This window comes from Quercus suber, unplaced genomic scaffold, assembly GCF_002906115.3.
Source record: "Quercus suber isolate HL8 unplaced genomic scaffold, Cork oak 2.0 scaffold_115, whole genome shotgun sequence".
Lineage (NCBI taxonomy): Eukaryota > Viridiplantae > Streptophyta > Magnoliopsida > Fagales > Fagaceae > Quercus > Quercus suber.
The window spans coordinates 1,098,604-1,120,993 of NW_027069580.1; the positions used below are offsets into that span (position 1 = coordinate 1,098,604).

General features: G+C 33.1%; 3 protein-coding genes and 1 long non-coding RNA gene across 5 annotated transcripts; 3 read left to right on the plus strand and 1 right to left on the minus strand.

Moving 5' to 3' along the window:
• The first annotated feature begins 4,552 nt into the window (after positions 1–4,552).
• Positions 4,553–9,807, plus strand: LOC112031804 (methyl-CpG-binding domain-containing protein 11). The gene is made up of 3 exons (XM_065775582.1): positions 4,553–4,689; positions 4,843–4,930; positions 8,829–9,807. Exons 2-3 carry the CDS (start codon positions 4,850–4,852, stop codon positions 9,528–9,530), a joined length of 783 nt encoding a protein of 260 aa, XP_065631654.1. The 5' UTR covers positions 4,553–4,689; positions 4,843–4,849; the 3' UTR covers positions 9,531–9,807.
• Positions 9,808–11,350: 1,543 nt separating this feature from the next.
• LOC112031798 (glucan endo-1,3-beta-glucosidase 14) lies at positions 11,351–13,947 on the plus strand. Its single transcript, XM_024064500.2, has 3 exons — positions 11,351–11,594; positions 12,144–13,180; positions 13,696–13,947. The coding sequence occupies exons 1-3, from the start codon at positions 11,495–11,497 to the stop codon at positions 13,762–13,764; spliced, it is 1,206 nt and encodes a 401-aa protein (XP_023920268.2). The 5' UTR covers positions 11,351–11,494; the 3' UTR covers positions 13,765–13,947.
• On the minus strand, positions 13,937–16,788 carry LOC136068437 (uncharacterized). The gene is made up of 3 exons (XR_010629798.1): positions 16,407–16,788; positions 14,847–15,039; positions 13,937–14,003 (listed from the first exon to the last, which is right to left on the minus strand). It is a non-coding gene; the product is annotated as an uncharacterized LOC136068437 (long non-coding RNA).
• Positions 16,789–17,034: 246 nt separating this feature from the next.
• Positions 17,035–21,532, plus strand: LOC112031811 (glucan endo-1,3-beta-glucosidase 14). 2 transcript variants are annotated; one of them, XR_010629799.1, is made up of 4 exons: positions 17,035–17,214; positions 18,305–19,341; positions 20,304–20,439; positions 21,242–21,532. XR_010629799.1 is itself a non-coding variant. In XM_024064512.2 (3 exons), exons 1-3 carry the CDS (start codon positions 17,115–17,117, stop codon positions 20,355–20,357), a joined length of 1,191 nt encoding a protein of 396 aa, XP_023920280.2. In that variant the 5' UTR covers positions 17,035–17,114; the 3' UTR covers positions 20,358–20,554. The 2 variants fall into 2 exon arrangements, 1 of the variants encoding a protein (XP_023920280.2); XM_024064512.2 differs by lacking the exon at positions 21,242–21,532 and having other exon boundaries at positions 20,304–20,554.
• Positions 21,533–22,390: the final 858 nt, after the last annotated feature.

Genomic DNA, 22,390 nt, shown 5'->3' on the forward strand with positions numbered 1-22,390 from the left:
TTTTTTTTTAAGTAAAGTATTTTAAGCGTCAAAGAGGTGAACAAATTTCTTTGAATTCTAAAATATTCTTTCATTGGAAGAGCATGCTCATGCAAGAGGTATTCTGTTTTCTTTCTTTTCTTCTTTCATTAGTTTTTATTGTTTGATGGATGAATATGTTTAGCATGTCTTTATTATGTTTTGTTCTTGATATATAATTACCATGCTTAAATACGTTGCTAGAATTTTCTTTAACATGTTCTTAGGTGATTGTTTATTGTAATTCTTTTTCTTAAGTTTCAAAATCTGCAATGACTAACAAAAGTCTTTTATGAAAACAAAAAACTAATCTGTATTTTTTAGATCTTCTTTCAAGATTCAAAAACTGATCCGTATTAACAGATCTATTTTTTTTTCTTCAAAATTTAAAAAACTGATCTGTATTTTTCAGATCTTTTTTTTTTTTTTTTTTTTATCCAAAACTGATCTATATTTTTCAAATCTGATTTAAAAAAAAAGTTGAAACTGATCTGTATTTTCATTAAATATAGATCTAAATTTTTTAGAAAAAGTTTTCTTTGTTACAAAATTGTAGAGTTTGAAATTTAAAGAAGGGATTGAAAGTTAGGTTGTAGGTTTTTTTAATATGTGATGCATGCATAATAAATTCACCTCATGAATGTGAATCCTCTTTCAAAAAGTCTTTTTTTATTATTATTATTTTTTTGTTTCTAAAAACAGATCTAATATTTTTTTTCTTGATAAAACCACTCTTTTTTAACTTTACACAAAAGCAAATCTAATTCTTTTTAACAAAATCTTATTATTTCTTTTACATAAAAACATATATGATTTTTCTTGATAAAATCATTTTAAAAAAAAAGAAATTTTACACCAAAATAGATCTGATATTTTTTAACAAAATCTTATTCTTTGTTTTATAAAAAAACAAATCTAATTTTTTTACAAACCAAATTAATTTTTTTAATTCACAAAAAAGATCTGAATATTCTTTAAAAAGAGGGCACATCCACAAGGCAGATTTATTTAAATTTATTTTTGTCAAGCATTTGTCATGTATGTTCAACATATCATTCAATATCTTGTAAAAAAGGTATTTTGGTCATTAGAGTTTAGAAGACTAGATTTTGTTTGGGCGGAATGGGTACCTAACACTTTCCCATTTCATAACCTAGCCCCCGAGCTTAGGGTTTTTGGATAGATAGATTAGTGTTTTGTCTTTTTAATTTTGGTAGATTGTAACTAGGACCAAAGTTTTGTATTTTTTTGCATAGATTGTAACGAGGACCCAAAGCCATGTAAGGTTTAATTTACCAAATTTGTACTTGTCTTTATTCAATCAATGACATTCAAAATATTTTGATCATGTAATTTGTATTTATTTTTTCTTATTTTTTTGTATAAAAAATAAGTGGTGACTCCAAATCACTACCCAAAAGAGAGGTGCCCTTACAAGCATTCAAATCTCTTTTTTGAGAGCACCCCCTTAAGAAGTGCAGTCTCTCACATAAAGGTTTTACTAAACCCAATTTTGTGTGTGTGTGTGTGTAATGTTGACAGCTCTAATCTATAAGTCAATTTGTTGTAGCAAATTTTCAAAATTTATTGGCTTTAGGATATGCTTGTCCTTTAACGTCTTTTCTAATTTAACATTAGCGAAGAATAAGCTTTTATAAGTTTGTTCACCAATCAACCAAATTGACTCTCAAAGTTTTTTATTTTGATAAGTTACTCTAAAAGTTTCAAACTCATTTTTTAATAATAAAAGCTTAAAAATTTTAAGCAACATGTTTTATCTCATAAATTTTTATCCAAAGCTTTTAGTGACAGGTGCGATTAAAATTTTTATGAATCTTCAAACTTAAATTGTATCAATTGGTAAGTTGCGATTAAAAGTGACTAAAAAATCCACTCAATCAACATGTTTTATAATATGCTCTTTTCATTTTTATTTTATTTTACTAACCATGGTTAAACTTTGGTGAAGAGAATATTTTAAATTTTGGAATATTTTGTCACTAATATTAACCGAAAGAGAGTGTTTTTTACTTTTAGGTTTGGGGATGAGTATCATTCCCTTAAACCTCAAGGGAGGGAAGTGTAATTTGCCTTATTTTGTTTTGCTTGGCAACCTATTAAGACAATTCAACTAAAATAATTTGTGCCAATAGTCTTGTAACTCAACTGACATTTCTATGTGTTCTCAATAGAAACACTTAGGTTCCATAAAAAAGAAAAAAAGAAAAAAAAAAAAAAACACTTATAATTCAAATCCCTGAATTTCAAACTATAGATAATTACAAAAAACTAAAATAATTTGTTGCCATTCTTTATTATGCACAAACATTTTCCTAATCTTTGGTCAAAGATTTTAACCCATCCAATTAGTTCATTTGAGTTTGTAATTTTTTTTTTTTTATATCAAAGTAATGCTTTATTTGCTTTGGTGATAATAGTTTCTAGAAAATGAGTGATTTTCCAAAAGTATTTTCCATAAAATTATCTAATTTTTCTATGTTTGGTAGCAGTCTTAAATGAGTTGAAAAATAATCTCCTAAATTTTCTTATTTTCTTATTTACTTTGCTATGAGATATACTTGATTTCCAAAAAAATTTAATGAAAAACAATCTCTAAAAATAAGTCATATTTTTTTTATTGACTAAAAATAGTTTTTGATAGTACCAAACACTTGAAAACACAGAAAACTATCTTCACATAACATTCTTCATTGAAACAAACATAACGTAATTGACATCCTTTCCAAGCTACCAATCAATTTTCAAAATATCACAACGGGTTCAGTACTTCAGTTAACTCAACTTGGGTTGAACACAAAAGAAATCGATTAGTATGGTAACTTGATAATTACAGTAATAATCTTAGAATTCACATTGTAAGCTAATATCCTATTATATTTATATCTATAAAAAAATCCCGATTCTCAAAAGTCAAAATATCACAAAAAAAGATTTAAAAGGAAAAATAGAAATGTTTTTAAACACCAGCATAACAACATTCTCATCAAAGGTGTTAAAAATGCTAAATGCTATTTTTTTAACATTTTTAACACCTCAAATCATAAAAATACACCCACAATAAAGATGCTAAATGCTATATATTTTAGCATTCAGCTACAATGGAGTCTCATCTTTGACACCCTATTGTAGCAAGATGCTAGAGTGTTCTCTCTCTCTCTCTCTCTCGTGTGCTGTGCCTCTCCACTGCTTTCCTCTCTCTATCTTTCTCCTTCTCTATGCCTCTCTCCATTGCTGGGTTGATTCCGTGGTGTTGATCTGGTTGTTGTAGTCCTCAGGGGAAAAGCCAACCTTTCCGCCCTTGAGGTCGGTGATGTTGATGAAGCTGGAGGAGCTAGGGCAAAGTCGGTGCCCTGGAACATGGTGGTGGCCAAGGAGGTGTCGTTGGTGATCTGGTGGAGTTTTTTGGGGCCAAAGTAGTCGAGGTGGACATGGAGGGAGAGGATGTTTTTGATGGTGTAGATGGAAGGGTGGGTGGAGAGGAGGTCGGACATGGTGGTGTTGTCAACGGCGCAGACGATTATGGTGGTGTGATTGTTGATCTTGTCGATGAGGTGCGTGAGGGAGAGGTAGTGGTTGAAGGTCGAGAAGTCTGAGTGTTGAGTTAATTTGTGGGTCTGGGTTGATTCAGTGGCTTTGGACATGGAGGGTTTTTTTTTTTTTTACCTCTACTGTTGTTTGTGGTTGCGGTGGATCTAGCTAGTGGCGGCAATGGTGGGTGGATGTGGTGGTTGTGGTATGGGTGCATGTGGATGTGGTGGGTGAATGTGGAGCGTTTTTTTTTTTTTCCTCTCTCTCTCTCTCTCTGTGTGCTGTTATTTGTGGTTGTGGTGGATCTGTCTGGTGGCAGCGATGGTGGGTGGATGTGGTGATTGTGGTATGGGTGGGTGGATGTGGTGATTGGCGGTGCTAGGTTGAGAAAGAGAGAGACAGAGAGAGGGGAAGAATAAAAAATGATAAAGAAAGAATATTTAAATGAAGTGTTAAAAAAAAATAGAAGTTTTAGTGTGAGTTTGGCTCTAAATTAAAAAATCCATTTTATTTTACTATTCAACTTATTTTTGCTACTATTCATGAGTCCCACTGCACTTTTTGGTACTATTTATAAGTTTCATTATAATATTTTAGCTAACTTTTATCTTTATCTACAGCAAAAAATTTTTAATTTTAACAAAATAAGCAGATTTCAAACAGACTTTTAATGTAAGAGATATTGTAAAATGATGTGTTATATGTTATAAAATTAAATGTTAAAATTTTTAAGATATATGATGGGAATACTCTAAGAAAAGTGTAGTTCACACGGCAGGAAAGAGCGTGGGAGCAATATCCCCACATTTGTGGACCTGTGGTCTTGGGATTTATTTTAAAATCTTAAAATTTAAATTCCGCAAACCATTTTGACACGTGCTGACATTAAATTTTGGAACCGAAAATTCCGTTCAAACCCAAAAAAAAAAAAAAAATTTATATCTTTTTACGAAATAAAATTACAAAAGTGGTAATTACGAGGACAAAAAATCCAAACATCCAACTACGGTTGAGACGGGTTGAGAAACTATGAAAATTGAAAAAATCTACCATAATCTTTGTGGTAAAATTATCAACTCCTGCCTTATAGTACGTGACGGTTTGTGAGAGAGAAAGAGAGAGGTAATATATCTATAAGAATTCTTATAAAGTAAAATCAGACACTCCCAACGATTTTTGTTACACTTGTTTCTCACCACAAACATAAAAACAAGGAATAGAAGAGAGAAAGAGGTGAAGGTTTTGGTCTGGTTTGAGAGAGTACTCTGTTTGCAGGTGAACAATGGTGAAGGAAGCACAAAGTGGAGCCCAAGAGGAGGTTGTTTCAGTGGAGCTTTCGGCTCCTCCAGCTTGGAAGAAACTGGTCTCTCTCTCGACATATAAAAATTTGTACTCTTGTTACTGAAGTTTTGAGCTTTCTTGAAATCTATGTTCTTTTATGTTTGTTGGTTAAATTTTGGCATCTGGGTTTTGCTTGTTTCAATAGAGTGTTTTGTTTTTATATATAAGAAAAGCTTTTTTTTTTTTTTTTTGAATATATGTTCTTTTATGGCTGTTGGTAAAATTTTTGCATCTGGGTTTGGTTGTTTCAAATTAGTTCTGTTTTTTATATAAAAGAAACAGTGTTATTTTTTTGGCTGAACTTAGTGTTCTTTTTAATGTTGTCTGATTTTGCTTGTTGGTAAAGTTACGTGCTAGAATTTGGTTCTTACTTTGATTCATTTTTATTTTTATTCTTTTTCTTGGTAAGTTAGGTTTTGTGGATGAATTTTGTATTATGGGAGTGATTTTGTGTTTAGGGTTTTCTTGTAAAGTACTTTTTTTAATAAATTTTTTTATAATTTTATAGTGATGCATTAAAGTTTGCTCCTTCTCGGGATTACTAGTAAATGTATTTTGTTACTCAATTATTATATTACCTTGACAGAAGGGGACTATAATACATTTATTTGGTTTCTGATTTTGCATTGCAATAAAAATGGGACTTGAGAGGAAAAGAAAATGTGAATAGGTTTTTATTCAATCATTATATTCCCCTGAAAGAGGGTCAGTCTTGGTTTGTTTAATATCTGCCTCCATTTAGGAATCAAATCAACTATGATGTTGTCTGATTTGATTTTGTGAGAGTCTCCTTTTGGCTTAAGCAATGTCTTCATTGCCCTAATATTGGTGTTGGGATTTTTTTCCCTAGATCCTCTGTGAACTCTGCTGCTTTTGTGGGTGATGATATGTGTGTTTTTATGTGGTAATCAAGCTATGGGGTACAAGAAAAAAAAAAAAAAAAACCTAATTGAGGGAAATAGAAATCTAATTTAGGTCTGTGTAACTGTTGGTAGAATATTATTATCAAGATGTACTACATTTATGCAAGGCGATCATGTAGGAAGAATAGTAGTATGCTGCTCAGTATGATTTTCTGTGATCCTCAAATTTTGACTTGGCTTCTGATTAGTCGACCAGTATTAAATTCATTCTAGACTCTAGTACCATGATTTGAAGTGAAAAACGTATGCCCAGCTTTGCTTTTCTGCTTGGTGATGTCATAATTTAAAATCAAAGCACTAGAATGTGTTTTCCTCCAAAATATGCTTTATTCTGCATGCCTTGAATGCTCTGTGATATATGGATGCAAATTTATATGTCTTCCAGCTGCACTGGTTCTTATATTTCTTCAGCTGGAATTTGTACAACCTTTTACTCTTGATTCTTTGGGTTAATGGTTTACTTATTCCAAATAAATTTTAGTATTCATGTGCAATTTTTGCATTTATTGAGGGATATGAAGAGACTGTACAATGAGGTGCAATGAATTCTTTTTTACCTGAACACATAAAACTAAATGAAAATATTCTTTTGGCTCACCTTAGAATATTTGGTAACATTCTTAATTCTTTTGATTGGTCTTGTTTCTCAAGTGTGAGCCATCTAGGACCACTTAATTGTGGCAGTTGCATTGTTCACAGTAGATGTGTTTAAAGAAGGTTGATGTTGTTCCCCGTGGTACTGCTATAATATTGGTTGAGGACACTGCTCATAATATTCTTTCTCACAATTTTTCCGGGTAGCAATTATCTGAATATCACTCTTTTCAAGCATGTTAGCTTTAGAACAAGGATACAACCAGTAAATATTAATGTTTGTTAATTTCACTTGTTTTTCCAAGATTTTTACTATTTATTTTCAAAAAAGTTTTAATGTTGGTTAATATCACTTGTTTTTCCAAGTTTGTGCTTTTTGTTTTTACAAAAGTTTAAAAGTTTGGATCTGTCCAAACACATTTTAATGACTGAAACAATAGAAGTCAGTTTGTTGTTCTTATTCTCAAAAAGTAGGGCTTTTTGTTTTTGTGTGTTCTTCTTCTTCTTTTGTTCCTGTTCTTTTTATTTTAATTTTTTTAATTTTTATTTATTTTTATTTTTATTTTAATTTTTAAAAAAACAATTAGAAAAGGAAAACTGTTCCAATTATGCCATGAATCCCCTGAATTTGTTAGCTATTGTTGTGTTTTTTACTTATAAGAGTCAACAATATTTTAGATGGTGTTCTGATTGTTGTTCGTTCTACTCTGCCTTTGCAATGATGTTTGCCCCCTTGGTATGTCAAGGCAATTGACTTGGTGTATGTGCTCTATTGATTTCTGAGAAATTAAAGGGCAATTCTGTATGAACAGTAGTTCTTTATCAAATCACTTCACCATCATTTTTTCGCTTGCTCTGCATTGTTTCAATGTTCCACTGATTTTAAAAATTTTAAGGGCACTCCAGTAGTTGGCGTTAGAACTCTTGTTGGAATTGTGGACAGCATTGTCTGATATAACTTGTGGGCTCTTTAGAATATAGAGATGGTGGGCCTTAGTGAAAGAATAAGTTGGCGGCTTATCTGCAATGTGTAGAATGATATGTTTACCTGGTTTAAGATGGTCAAGCTAAAGTTTGTTGTCAATCAATAGAGAAAAGACTCTGGCATAAATCCATTCTGGAAAAATCCTTTTTGTCTGACTTAAAATGTCAATTACAGTGGAGTGGATGTCTTTTACTCTTCCCAGACTTGCAACACGCATATAATTTTAGCAAATGGAGAATCTCAAGGGTTAAGATTGGCAAATATTCCCTGAAAACTTGCGGTCTAACAAACCAATTTAAGTTGGTCCAATGATTGATGTTCTCTTGTGAATTAGATTAGACATGTTTCATTTCCTGTCGAAATGATAATAATCTTACAATGGTTTTGGTTTTAAGCCAGGAGAATGTTGCCTGATCTTTATGTTAGAAGTGTTCTAGGTTCATTTAGTAACTTGAAGCTTCAATAAGTTATTGTCTGTCAATGACATTGGGACATGGCTGTTTTGCTTGTAAAAGTGGGTTTAAGTAGATTGAGTCTTTAGTTAATATTCTCATGTCAAAATTTTTTTTGGCTTCTATTGTTTTCAAGTTTTATGTGATAAAATTAGCATGCGATATATTCAGTCAAACATGTCCAAAAGAATGAACTATATATACATAAAAAAATTAATACAGAAAATGATGGGTGTATGATAAAATATAAATAGACAATGATACATAAGCGGATTATTTAATGAATTGTTATATGAATGTATTGTTGTTGATCCAATCAATTGACTATTCTGGTTTAGAATTGAGAATCATGTTGCATGAGTTGATTAAGATGTTTGAATTTAGTTGTTGGTATCAATGTGAATTTCTTTGCTAACTAGAAGTAGAAGCATGAGATTACTTAATTCTGATGTGTTTGTTGTTCTTTTATTAATTCATGTTTGAATCTGACTACAGTATGTCATTTTGTATCAGATTCCATCCAGAAATGCATGTTGGTATCTTAAGATATTATGATGATCATTTCCATATTATGATATAATTTTATTGTTTTCATTCCTGATGCAACCTGTAGGTGATTTCATCTTGTGACAGAGAAAAATAAAAATGGTACACCAAGGATAGTGTGATAGATTATATATGGATAGCTTTACAAGAATTAAATAACTACACGAGAATTGCTGAGAACACATTTAACATGTTTCAATGTACTTTTTGCCCCCTCTTCCCACTCTTATCAGTTTAGTATATGTTTTTATATTATTCTACTTTATGCTGAATTACAACTGAGACGTAACATAATTAATAACAATACTGTATTCACATTTCTGGGAAGTATTCAGGACAAGTACTATTAATCATGTTTGTAGCTCATAAATCGTGTTGTATAACTCTTAACATACATCTCTGCTTTCTGTTCATTTGCAGTTCTTTCCTAAGAAAGAAGGTACACAGAAGAAGAATGAAATTGTTTTCATTGCTCCTACTGGGGAGGAATTCCATAGCAAGAAACAACTGGAGCAATACCTAAAATCACACCCTGGTAATCCTGCAATATCAGAGTTTAATTGGAGTACTGGTGAGACCCCTAGGAGATCTGCGAGGATCAGTGAGAAGGCCAAGGCAACTCCGCCATCAGAGGGTGAACCCCCAAAGAAACGTGGCCGATCTTCGGGTTCAAAGGACATCAAAGAAGCGGAAGCTGCTACTGGAAAAAATGAAGGCCCAAGGGAAATTAAAATGCAATATGCAGAGGAAGCTGGGGAGAACGATGTTCCCAATGAAACTGTAGTGAAGAATGCAAGTGAAGATGAGAAAAGTGAGATTGATGAGGAGGAAAGCATGAATGTTCATGCTTTTGCACAAGTTTCTGAAGCTGCTAAAACCCAAACTGAGGAGAAAGTCAAACAGCAAGATGTTGCAGCTGCAGCAGCAGATGAAATGCCTACTGAAGAAGCTAATAATCTGAGTGACAAGAAACAAGATGGGCCAGATACTGTGACTGTGGAAGCAAATGGGGGAGCAAAGCAAGATGATCCCAACAGAATCACATCTGCATCCGAGGTAGTAATGAAGGAGAAAGTTGGGGAGGTGATTGGAAATGGCAAGGTTAATCAAGTGAGCTGCTGAATATATTTCCATTGCAATTAGTCCTTTTGTAACACCCCTTCCACCTTTTGTTTTTGAGCTTTTGGATTCCTTGGATGACTGTAATTTTAGTGCTGCCGTTGCTAGATTTCATTGTATGTAGGGGAATCAAGTTGTACCCAATGTTAGAATAGGGTTTTAGATTCTGCAGCCTTTTGTTACAATCAGGAGGAACTTAGATCTTAGACTGTAAGACATCATGTTCCTTGACTTTATGGTTGGTTAAATTTTATATTCTCTCGCTCTGTGCATTTTTTTTTGTGTGGTAGCAATCTTGGCTGGCCCCATTATTCTTGTGTTTGGTGAGATATTCAGTTTGCATTAGTATGATCAATATGACCAGAACTTTAAAAATGAAAGAATGACTGGAAGGAAAGCATGTTCAAAAGGCTGTGTATAAGAGAACAAATTTTATTAGCTATACTTAGGTTAGCATAAAGTTGTGGTTATGTCCTGCTGTGTTACATGGCAATGATGTCGGCCAGACCTACCCAAGGATTGTGCAAGGTTATTGGTACTTGATGCATTTCATGTGTTCTTGTTTGAATCACATTTTCTAGCGTCCCTAAGGTTAGAATGTTGTCAACTGTATGAGACTATAATTAAAAATGTGGTTTTTGTAGACATGAAAACGTTTACTCTGGCATGTGTCACGAATCTTAGTCCTATGCCAGAAATAAGGGTATCATGACTCATGAGGATAGGGAGGCTCCTTTAGTTGTGAAAGAATTTTCTTAAAAACTAGTATTTTATTTGAAATATATAATAGTTTAATTAAAATCCTATTTTGAATTAATTATTTCAGTTGTCTTACTAAATGGGTTGGGTTTTCAAGTTATATCTAGTAAAGTTTTTGTGAATGGTATATCATTCAATAACATTTTATTATGTTTTTTTTTTTATTAATTAATTAATTTATGTTTATATATTTTGCAATACCATCCACCGATTACATTGTCTTTTTATATGTTGCTTGCAAAAATGTCAAGGACATCAAAGATTAATGGCCATCTTATTTTTAAAATGTTAAAATATTTAATATTTTTTAATTCTAAATTATATACAAAATATGAGTTTATGAATCAAATAATATATTACATCTTAGTTAAATGAAGTTTGATATTGTGTTTTGTGTATGTGTTAAGGATGTGAATTTTCAAAATATTAATTTAACAAAATGTTATTAAGTAGTTTAACATTAAACAAGAGTTACATTAACTATTACTCAACTTGTATATATTAACGAAAAGCTTGTAACAATACTAATTGGTTTAGTCCCCTGATTGTAAAGTTTTGTTCCCTTTGTTTTAAAAGCTTGCCTTTTGTTATTATTTGTTGCAAAAGTGAAAGGAATGTGGAAGCGCTTTCCTTTTTTGTCTTGGACAGATTGTTCAAAAGATATATTTTCAACTTTCAATCTCCAATATATCTTTTGGAGTTGGAACAGTGTGCACCAGTACACCAAAAAGGGGAGCCCACTGCCCAAAGGGGTCCAATCCAAGCCAAACTGCTTAAGCTGGTGGTTAATTCTGCCACCTCTATTGCCCCAGAGGCTTACCAACCACCTTCACAAGCTCCTCATTAACCACGTAAGGTATATTAACTATCTCAACAAAACCTTTCAGATGGAAGAGAGAGTATAACCAGATGGGAACAAGAATAGAAAGCGATAAAGGTATACTTTGTGAGGGGGATAAAAGTGAGAGTAAAGGAAGAATCTATTTTCCGCCCCTCCAATCCAAGACACCCCCATTACATATATTTTTTTCATCATCTTTGAACAAAGGCTAGGAATATTCCTCTCATTTTCTTTCATTTTCTTCGGAATCTTGGCTCTATGGCGTGCCTGAAGGAAAAGCTTTGCATCATCCTCAGAATTGTTAATGTTTTAATGTCACCTTTTATTAGTTACATAATACAAGGCCATACCCACATCCTTTATACAAATGGAATGCTCATACATTGCTAACATGCTCACTAAACACATGCGGTTCTCTTCTTTCTTTCTCAGGTCTCTGCTTGTGTTATATCTCGTCTCTCTCAATGGTATGTGTCATGTTTCATTACTTGCAACTTTATTTTGAATGTTATAAACTATGTAATAGCATAGTATATATGTAATGGTTATCTTATGAAGGATACACATATATAAACACACACACACACACACAAATATATATAAACCAGTAATTATGAGCATTTCACTATCGGTTGTAGAGTAATAAGTATATACATTTGATGAATTGATAAAGATATATGTTGTTGGAATGTTAGCAATTGCTCTGTTTTCTCTTTTTAATGTTTCCTATATACAGTGTTTGCAGTTGTAACCAACAAACATAAGTGAATTTAATGAGATATTGAATTTGATTACCATGCCTTAGCTCAAATTTTACAGTATTTTAACTGATGTATTCTCAGAACCACATAAAGAAAAACATTTTTATTTCTTTCTTCCCTTGAATAACATAGAAATTTACCTTGAAACTGTATGCCACAAAGTTCATGTGTCTGAATCTTAAATCTATTTTTTTGGTCTGTTGTCATGGTGAAGCATTGGCTAATGGCAGTATCTACCCTCCTTCTGTTATGCAGTTTTGACAGCACAGGCATTCACAGGAACTTATGGAGTAAACTATGGGAGGATAGCTGACAATCTACCTCCACCGGGTAGTGTGGTGACCCTTCTAAAAGCTGCAAAGATAAAAAATATTAGAATCTATGATGCTGATCATGAAGTTCTCACAGCCTTCAAAGGATCTGGAATTGAAATCGTGATTGGACTTGGCAATGAATTTCTCACAGACATCAGTGTGGCTGAGGAACGTGCCATGGATTGGATAAAAGAAAATGTACAGCCATTCCTTCCTGGAACTTCCATACGTGGAATTGCAGTTGGGAATGAGATCTTGGGTGGTACAAATATGGAACTTTGGGAGGTGTTATTGCCTGCAGTAAAGAATGTTTACAATGCCCTTGATCGGTTGGACTTGGCAAAAGTGGTTCAGGTCTCAAGCCCGCATTCAGAGGCTGTTTTTGCCAATTCGTTTCCACCATCATCTTGTACTTTCAGGGATGATGTTCTTCCATTCATGAAGCCACTTTTGCAGTTCTTCTCGCAGATTGGTTCTCCTTTTTATATAAATGCATATCCATTTCTGGCTTATAAGAGTGACCCTGAGCATATTGATATTAATTATGCCCTCTTCCAACCAAATGAAGGAATTGATGATGCAAAGACTAAATTACACTATGATAACATGTTTGAGGCCCAGGTTGACGCAGCTTTTGCGGCTTTAGAAAAAGTTGGGTTTGAGAAGACAGAGGTCATTGTTTCAGAAACTGGTTGGGCTTCTAAAGGTGACGAAGATGAAGCAGGTGCCTCGGTGAAAAATGCAATGACTTACAATAAGAATTTGCGAAAACGGCTACTAAAAAAGAAGGGTACCCCCTACAGGCCAAAGATGGTGGCAAAGGCTTATATTTTTGCTTTGTTCAATGAGAACTTGAAGCCAGGGCCAACCTCTGAGAGGAACTTTGGATTGTTTAAAGCTGATGGGAGCATTGCATTTGACATTGGATTCACCGGACTTGTCCCTTCTTCAGCAACCTCATCTCTTCTCTCTTTCAAGGTATGGGATTCCTAGTTACTTGGTTCATTTTAATTTTATGATTGGCTGTAAACTTTCTTTTTTGCTTGGTTAACTGAAATCTAAGCTGTTGTTGGGAGTCAACCTTAGTTTTGTCCTGCCTGTCTATGTTAGAGCCCTTTTTTATTGGTTCTTTATCTAAGGGAAAGTTATATCTATGTAGCTAGGTTCTTTTGGAACCAATTAACAATCTTAATCCCATCCTTCCGCCTCATTACTTGAGCTAAGACCCTGGAAAATTAGCTAGGTTCTAATTCATGGCTAGAATATGTTGTCTTTTAGTAGTAGATTCTTAGCTAATTAGCTTAATTTTCATGGAATTTAAGGACTAAGCAATAAGTGTGTGTGTATATATATATATATATATATAGAAGTTACAATTCATTGTCATGTGTCTACAATCTCTTGCATTAAAATTGAATCACAGTTGTACCATTCATAGTTTTTGTTCTAATTAAGCTTGTATTATTTCAATTTTCTAATGTTTTGGCTTACAGGGGATTGGATTATCAAACTCGCTGGTTTTTTCTATTGCTGCACTGCTGCCACTGATATTAACATTATAATTAGTGAAAAAGTCACGGTCTCATTTTGTTCTTCTGGATGTTCAACCAGCCCACGGAAGATATTCAGGGTCTTGGATTCATAATTGTTGTAACATTACTTGTATAGTCAATTCAATTTATTCTTGTATTAACACACATTCTTGAAATAGTTGATGACTACAAAATTGCTGATAGCCTTTTTCATATTTCAGTGAAGTACATTTAGTCATTCTTTCTTTTCTCCCTGTTTCATTTTTTTCCTTCAAAAAAAAAAAAAAAAAAAAAATTCAGTTAACAGTTTAGTACCCAATAAAAATGCAACCATGCAAAATAAAGATAAATCAGTACTATTGTTACAGATAGCTACCTAGAGAAATTAATTGAAAAGTTAACGGGTGCCGTTCAAAAAATATTTTTAGAAATATTTTATGAGAAAAGAAAAAAGAAAAGTTTTTTTTTAATAACTTTTTATATTTTTCATAAAAATGATATCAAAACTTTTTTAAATAGTCTATTAATAAATATCCTAAAGAACACTCATTAATTCGACCCATTAAAACATGAGAGTGTGACTTTTAAATGATAGGGGGTGGATTGAGGTGGGTTTAGGAGGTTCTCTATGTTGGAAGTTGAAACAATAAATATAGCAATGCTTCATTTGATAACTTAAATGAAGGAAATCCATGCTCCTTAAAAAAAAGATTGGAGAGAGAGAGGCTTTGAATAGAATTCAAAATAGAGTATTGATGATAGGTGCCTCAAAGAATAATAAATGCTCAATTATAAGTTGTAATACATATTTTTTTGAAAAAAAGAACTACATTTGTGAATGAATAATTCATTGGATTGCAATATATCCAATGTTTATCTTTTGTTATTAATGCCAACATTAAAAGAAGTGAGCAAGTGCATCTCTAGACCTTGAAAGCAAAGCATATAAATGAGGGGTCCGGTTAAATTTTAGTCCTTACTAACTTAACGTAATTGTTTTTAGTCACTAAACAAGTCACTTTTAGCCCATAATATTTAAACAGTTAGGAAAATGCAAAATTGAATGATACTATAATTTAATACTTTTCCAAACTCAAAAAACAGTACTCCACCTCTAAAGTCTTGCCCAAAGGTAGAATGAGAAAACAGAATCTTCATTTCATTCGTTTGGAAGTCTTCCCAAGTGGCTTTGGTGTGGGGCAGACCCTGCTATTGTATCAGAAGCTCCTTTCTTTTCCTTCTTACACCATAATCCAAAACTAGCTACTCGTGGCCTGGGCACCATGTTGGTCGCCAGGTTGTGGTCTTTTAAGAAAACACAATCATATTCAATAAAGATTAAGCATGCGTTTGTATACTGCTTATTTGGCTGGAAAATGAAAATTGAAAACAATAAAAAATAATTTTTTATTACTGTTTATAATTGAAATTACTGTGCATTTGCCTATTTTTATTTGGCTGGAAAATGAATATTGAAAACAATAAAAAATAATTTTTTATTACTGTTTATAATTGAAATTACTGTGCATTTGCCTATTTGAACAGTGCAAGAGGCGTTGAACTTAATTTAAAAAAAAAAAAAAAAAAACCGCCAGATGTGGACGCACACACCGTGATCCAAACAAACACTAAGATTGTCACTTAGACCCCAAGTTACAATTAAGGCTAATGCAAAATTTAAGCTAATTTGCTAATTTAAAGTCTAATTGTTTACATGATAAGCCAATAAACACTAGTAAGCATGGATAAATCCAAGAACCGGGTGGAAAAACGTCTTTGCGGCCTCACCACTAAAAAATACCCATTAGAATAGATAGTTGTAGTATAATTTTCTCACATAACCCTCGAAGTAATGTAGCAAAAAGTGTACTCAAGCCCCCCAAAATTTTGCTCGCAACCGACTCCGGTGGCAACTTTAAGCCTCCATGGCTGATTCTGTGGTGTCTGAGTGTCTCCAATGCTTTCCAAAAGCTTCAATCAACACTCACAGCTCAGAGTTATTGATGGATGTGATGGGGATGATATCCTCTCAAGGATTTGGCAATAGTGAGAGAATATATGGTGTTTGGATCTCAATATTTATTGGGTTTCTCTCAACCTTCAGATAGGAGAGTTCGTAAGTGAATTCTCTCAGGTTCTGACCATTTCGGTCAACTGAGTGTCTTGCGTGATCACTCCCTAACTTATTCTCAAATTGCTTTTCACGTGCCACTTCGCTGGACACCTCCTTCATTTCACTAGACCGGGACTCCATCTTTGAACAACTTCAATTATATATATAGCTCATGAACCCTCAACCCAATTACATAAGGATCCACAGAATACAAATTACAAAGTATTTGCATGATAATTACAAGAAAATTTTGACACGGAATATGACAATACATACAGAACCTAACAGAGATCTGCAATCACCAATGGAAGTTGTGGTTGAACCGAACACTTTTGAATGTCGGATCAGTTTTACAAACAAGTTTTTAGTGGCATGCCATGCAAATATGGGGTCGAACAATAACTTTTGCAATGCAAGCAGCAGCCATATATGGATGCGAGGAATTGGAACAAAATGGGCATATTTTGAAAGGCGATCAACCACTACTAATATGATTGATTTATCTTTTAATAAAGACAAACCCATCAGTAAAATCCATTGATAGACCATCCTCCCATACCTGGTTCGGAATCGGCAAAGCAAGCAAGAGGCAGGAAGTTGTCATTTGCTCCACTTGGTGGCATTGGCATGTAATCACAATTCTTTATGAATTCCTTAATGTGCTCCTTCAGACTTCAGTAAAAGATTGCCTGGATTTAATGTCTTATGATAACCTCCATGTGTGCTGCCATGAAATTGGTGAATGATCTCCTCAATCAAAAGAGAGTTCTAAGAAATCTAGAGTTTTTTCCCTGGTAAAATAGGAGGAGTTCCTTAAGATTATGGAGATTGGCATTCACTTCTTCTTTGAGTGCCTCCATTTTCTTTCACTTGCTCTTATTCTTGACAAAGCATCTTCCACTGCGTGCAACTCTTGTATTCTATAACACGAAGTCATACCCTGTGAGCTTGTATAACCATCTTTGTCATGCAAATGGCAGAGATTTTTAGAAGTCACCTGTACCTAAGACTTCTCAGACTTAAGACTTGCAGAACCTCCAAGAAACCCAATATCTAAATATTTTTTCTTCATCTTTGGACAAAGGCTAGGAATCTTTTTCTCTCATTTTCTTTCATTGTCTTTGGAATATTTTTGTCTATGGCATGCCGCATGCCTGAAGGAAAAGCATTGCATAAATCACGGGATGGTTAATGTTGTCTTGACTCTTTGACGTGTTATCTTTTACGAGTTATAAAATACAAGGCCATACCCACATCCATTCTACAAATGGAATGCTCTTGCGTTGTTAACATGCCCACAAAACACATGCGGTCCTCTTCTTCCTTTCTCAGGTTTCTGCTTGTGTTCTCTCTCTTATCTCTCAATGGTATGTATCATAGTTTCTTTCCTTGTAGCTTTATGTTGAATACTATAAAATATGTAATAATACATTGGCCCTTCTGCTCAATCATGTTTAAATATTATATATGAACCAGCAATTCAAACCGTTGTACTTTAGTTGTGGAGTAATAAGAATCAAGGATATATGTTAACGATATCTCTGTTTTATTCTATTCAATGTTTCCTATCTTATAATTAGTTACTATTTGTATATATTTAGATGAATATGTAAAATAGCAAGGATTAAACCAGTCATGATGCATGTGAAACATTGCTTTGGAAAGTTTAGCTTAAAAGCATCCAGGTTCAATACTAACACTAGGATTTGACCCCAAAGCCATTGAATTTGACAAAAGAAAAGGAAAAAATTAACGGATATCATAAGGATTTATGAAATAATTTTAAAAATTGTTTATGGAAAAAGAAAAGAAAAAAGTAACTAACTTTTTTGATTACTTTTTATATTTTCAATGTAAGTGGTATTATAATTTTCTTAAAATAGTCCATTAACAAATGCAAGAGCACCCGTAAATCATATTAAAAAAAAAAGTATAAAATATTTATTTATTATTTAATTTTCAAAAGTTAAATTGTTTTGACCAAATTTATACATTCATGATAGAACTTATTTTGAATATTTGGATGGGCATGCTTGAGCCTGTCCTTCACTGTACATATAATTTTCAATAAAAATCTATCTCGATGCCTATGTAATTAAGGCCATCACGTTTACAGTTTGTATCAAAGGTGACAAAAGGTAAATTTCTATGTTCTTCTAGGGGGGAAATGTTCTTTATGCGCTTTTGAGAATACTTCAGTTAAATTTTGAGCCAAGGCATTGAAATCAAATTTAATTTACATTGGAAATGAGAAAGAACCTTTAAAAAAAAAAAAAAAAAAACTTTCTCCCTTCCAATGTTATATTAAATTTGATTTTCATGCCTTAGCTTAAAAATTAACTAAAGTATTCCCCCAGAATAACAAAGAAATTTACCTTGAAACTGGAAGGCAAAAAGTTCATTAGTCTGAATTATAAATCTAATAAATCTTTTTGTTCCTGTTATTGGCTAATGCAGTTTTGACAGGACAAGCATTCACAGGAACTTATGGGGTAAACTATGGCAGGATAGCTGACAATCTACCTCCACCGGGTAGTGTGGTGACCCTTCTAAAGGCAGCAAAGATCAAAAACATTAGAATCTATGACGCAAATCCTGATGTTCTCACAGCCTTCAAAGGATCTGGAATTGAAATAATGGTTTGTTTGCCAAATGAACTTCTGATCGAGGTCAGTGTCGGCGAGCAACGTGCAATGGATTGGATAAAAGAAAATGTGCAGCCATACCTTCCTGGAACATCTATACGCGGAATTTCAATCGGGAATGAGATCTTGGGTGTTACTCCAATTGAAATATGGGAGGCCTTGTTGCCTGCATCAAAGAACATTTACACTGCTCTTGACCGGCTGGGCTTGACAAAAGTGGTTCAGGTCTCAAGCCCACATTCAGAGGCTGTTTTCGCCAATTCATTTCCGCCATCCTCATGTACTTTCAGAGATGATATTCTTCCATTCATGAAGCCACTTCTGCAATTCTTCTCGCAGATTGGTTCTCCTTTTTATATAAATGCTTATCCATTTCTGGCTTATAAGAGTGACCCTGAGCATATTGATATTAACTATGCCCTCTTCAAATCAAATAAAGGAATTTATGATGCAAAGACTAAATTACACTATGATAACATGTTTGATGCCCAGGTTGATGCAGCTTATGCTGCTTTAGAAAAGGTTGGGTTTGGTAAGATGGAGGTCATTGTTTCTGAAACTGGTTGGGCTTCTAAAGGAGACGATAATGAAGCAGGCGCCACAGTGGCAAATGCAAGGGCATATAATAAAAATTTGCGAAAACGGCTACTCAAAAAGAAGGGTACCCCCTACAAGCCAAAGAAACCTGTGAAGGCTTATATTTTTGCTTTGTTCAATGAGAACTTAAAATTTGGGCCAACTTCCGAGAGGAACTTTGGGTTGTTTAAAGCTGATGGGAGCATTGCATATGACATTGGATTCACAGGACTTGTCCCTTCTTCGGCAACCTCATCTCTGATCTCTTTCAAGGTATGGGATTCCAAATCACTTGGTTCATTTTAATTTTATGATTGGCTGTGGAAGTACTGTCTATTGCTTTCTTGATGAAAAATCTATGCCGTTGTCAGGAGTAAACCTTAGCATTGTTGAGAGAGTAGAGCATCCTGTCTATCCTAGATTAGAGCCACTAAATATAACTTGCATTCACATCATATGGAAAAAGCCAATAAATCAAGTTCTCGTTTAGGCGAAGGAAATACTGATATCATAACATCAATGATCGATTTAGAAAGGGAATATTTTGCAAAATTTGTTTTTGGCAAGTAACGAAAGATCTTGGGGGAATTTCTTCTGCTATCATCTCTTCTTCATGATATTGTTATTTTTCTAGTTGCTTTGCTAAGTCTACTGAAATTCTTTGTTTGACAATTTGTGATACGACAAGTTCAATTCACAATTACATTACAACTTCAGCCATATGAAACCTCTTCCATCAAAATGACAATGATCTAATTTAACCAAATTCTGCTACACAAAGGACAGTCTGAATCTCCGATCTAGTTAAGAATCTTGTCTGGTGCTTGGCTGAAACATTTGGGCAGCATTATATTGATATGGATATTCCATAAGAATTTAGGAATTCTTAATGAGTAGCCTTTTTAATTGGTGTTTTATCTAGGGGAAGTTCTTATGTAGCTAGATTCTTTCAAAGAAAATAGAACCAAAGACCACCAACCTTAATCCCTCCCTCCCACCTCATTACTTGTGCTAAGACCCTGCCCTGTATGCATGTCTAGAAGATGTTATCCTCTAGTAGTAGATTGTTAGCTAATTAACTTAATTTTCTATGAATTCAAGGACTAAGCAATAAGAATACAATTCATTTTCACGTTTCTATAATCTCTTGCATTAAAATTGAATCAGAGTTGTACCATTTATAGTTGTTGTAATTTAGCTTATATTATTTCATTTTCTAATGTTTTGGCTTACAGGGGATTGGATTATCAAACTCGCTGATTTTTACTAGTGTACACTGCTGCTACTGATATTAACATTGTAATTAGTCAAAAGGTCAGGGCCTCACTATGTTCTTCGAGATGGTCAGCCAGCTCAGGGAAGAAATTCAAGGTCTTGGATTCATAATTGTTGTAACATTCCTTGTATAGCCAATTCAATTTATTCTTGTATTAACACACATTCTTGAAATAGTTGACGACTCCAATATTGCCGATGGCCATTTTAATATTTCAGCAAAGTACAATTGTCGTTCTTTCCTTTCCCCTATTCATTCTTCAATAAAAAAAAAAAAAAATTATCCTTGTGAAATTCTTTTATCCTATGGGCTTCAAAGCAAACTGGTTTATTGAATTTTCATTTGACATTTTAGTACCCAATTAAAATGCAACCATGCAAAATAAAGATAAATGACACGGGAGAATTAAGGTGGGTTTATGAGGTTCTTAATGTTGGCAAAACAATAAATATGACTGCCCCATTTGAGGGTTAAATGAAGGTTGAGGCTTTGAATAGAATTTAAAAGATATCCAATGTTTTATTATTCCAAGTTAAGAACGTGGAATCCATTCCGGAGATAGTGGTGATTTCAGGAATTTTTTCTAGAGTGGTCATATGAACTTAAATTATACAAAATCTAATAAAAAAGAACTTCATATTTTGACAACAAAAAATAAAATAAAATAAACATGTGTAAATATATAAAAGTCTTACAATTTCCTTCTTATTTTGTGATTCTCAAATTTGAAACCAAACTTTATCAAATTAAGGATAAAGTTTGGTTTCAAATTTCACTAAACAAATTAACATAGCTACATTACATATTTTGAAAATTTAATAATTGAATTACATGTTCTTATGTTATTAAAATACATGTCAAAATTCATACTAATCAGATGTTATTTATTATTTGTAGGGACCTTTTACGCTTTTGGGTCGAGGCTATTTGTGAGGGTATGGGAGTTGGGCTGATTCTTTTTCCACAAAATTTGCCCAGAACTAGTCTGTGTACAAGATAAGACACTCCAAGAAAGGGGAAACAAGCAATATATATATATATATATATGTAAAGACCATATTTGAGTCCCTAGCCCATCAGGTGGATGGACTTAGGCCCAAAAAGCCCAAAACAATGAATTTGTAGAGAATGAGTTGAAAACTAAGCTTTAATGAATTAGACAAACACTAAAGTAGATTTAGATGACAAGAAAATTAAATAAGGCCTCTGTGGCCAGTTTGTAATATTGCTTTGTTTTGTTTTGTTAATATTCAAGCCTATTAACCAAAAAAAAAAAAAAAAAAAGAGTCACAAATTAAAATGATTTTCCAATTTCTCATGCTCCCAATGTGAGTAGAATAACAAAGAGTGTATTGTGTACGTGGATTCTCCACCAAAAAAAAAAAACTGTACTGTGGACCATGAAGTCAACTTTGCTATTTGAATATTATAAAACAGACAAATATCTCATATGTGCCTAAAACCCACGAGGGCCACGCATCAGGCGAGACTTTAAATGCCCAATAGCTACTTAAACAAATAGATCCTCCCAAATTTCAGTAGCAACATCTAAGACATATTTATTGTTTAAACATTTAGACATTGCATATTTTTATATATTTGGAGTATGAAATTTTATCTTATTTCATATTTTTATGGATCTATTTTTACCATATGTTAAATATCAAAATGGAAGAATTAAAAGAAAATTTATATATAAACATAAACATTAATATATATATATTTATTTATTTATTTATGAGCATTTCAACTTTCTTCTGTTGTACTAACACTTCATGTGAGAACTCTAATAAAATTATTTTTTAAATGTGGATATATTAATTTCTTAATTTTAGTATCACTGTAAAATTTTGAAGTAAAATTACCACATGTACGTAAAAACTGAGAAAAGCCATAATTTCAATCTCAATCAAGACATGAACAATTTGGTCCCGAAATCCCTTATATTCCTCAACTTTGCTGAAATTAGTCTAATTAGGTCAAGCTTGAGATATTCATAACAAAACATAAGAGTTGACCTCATGTTTGATGGCATTTGACCAGTTG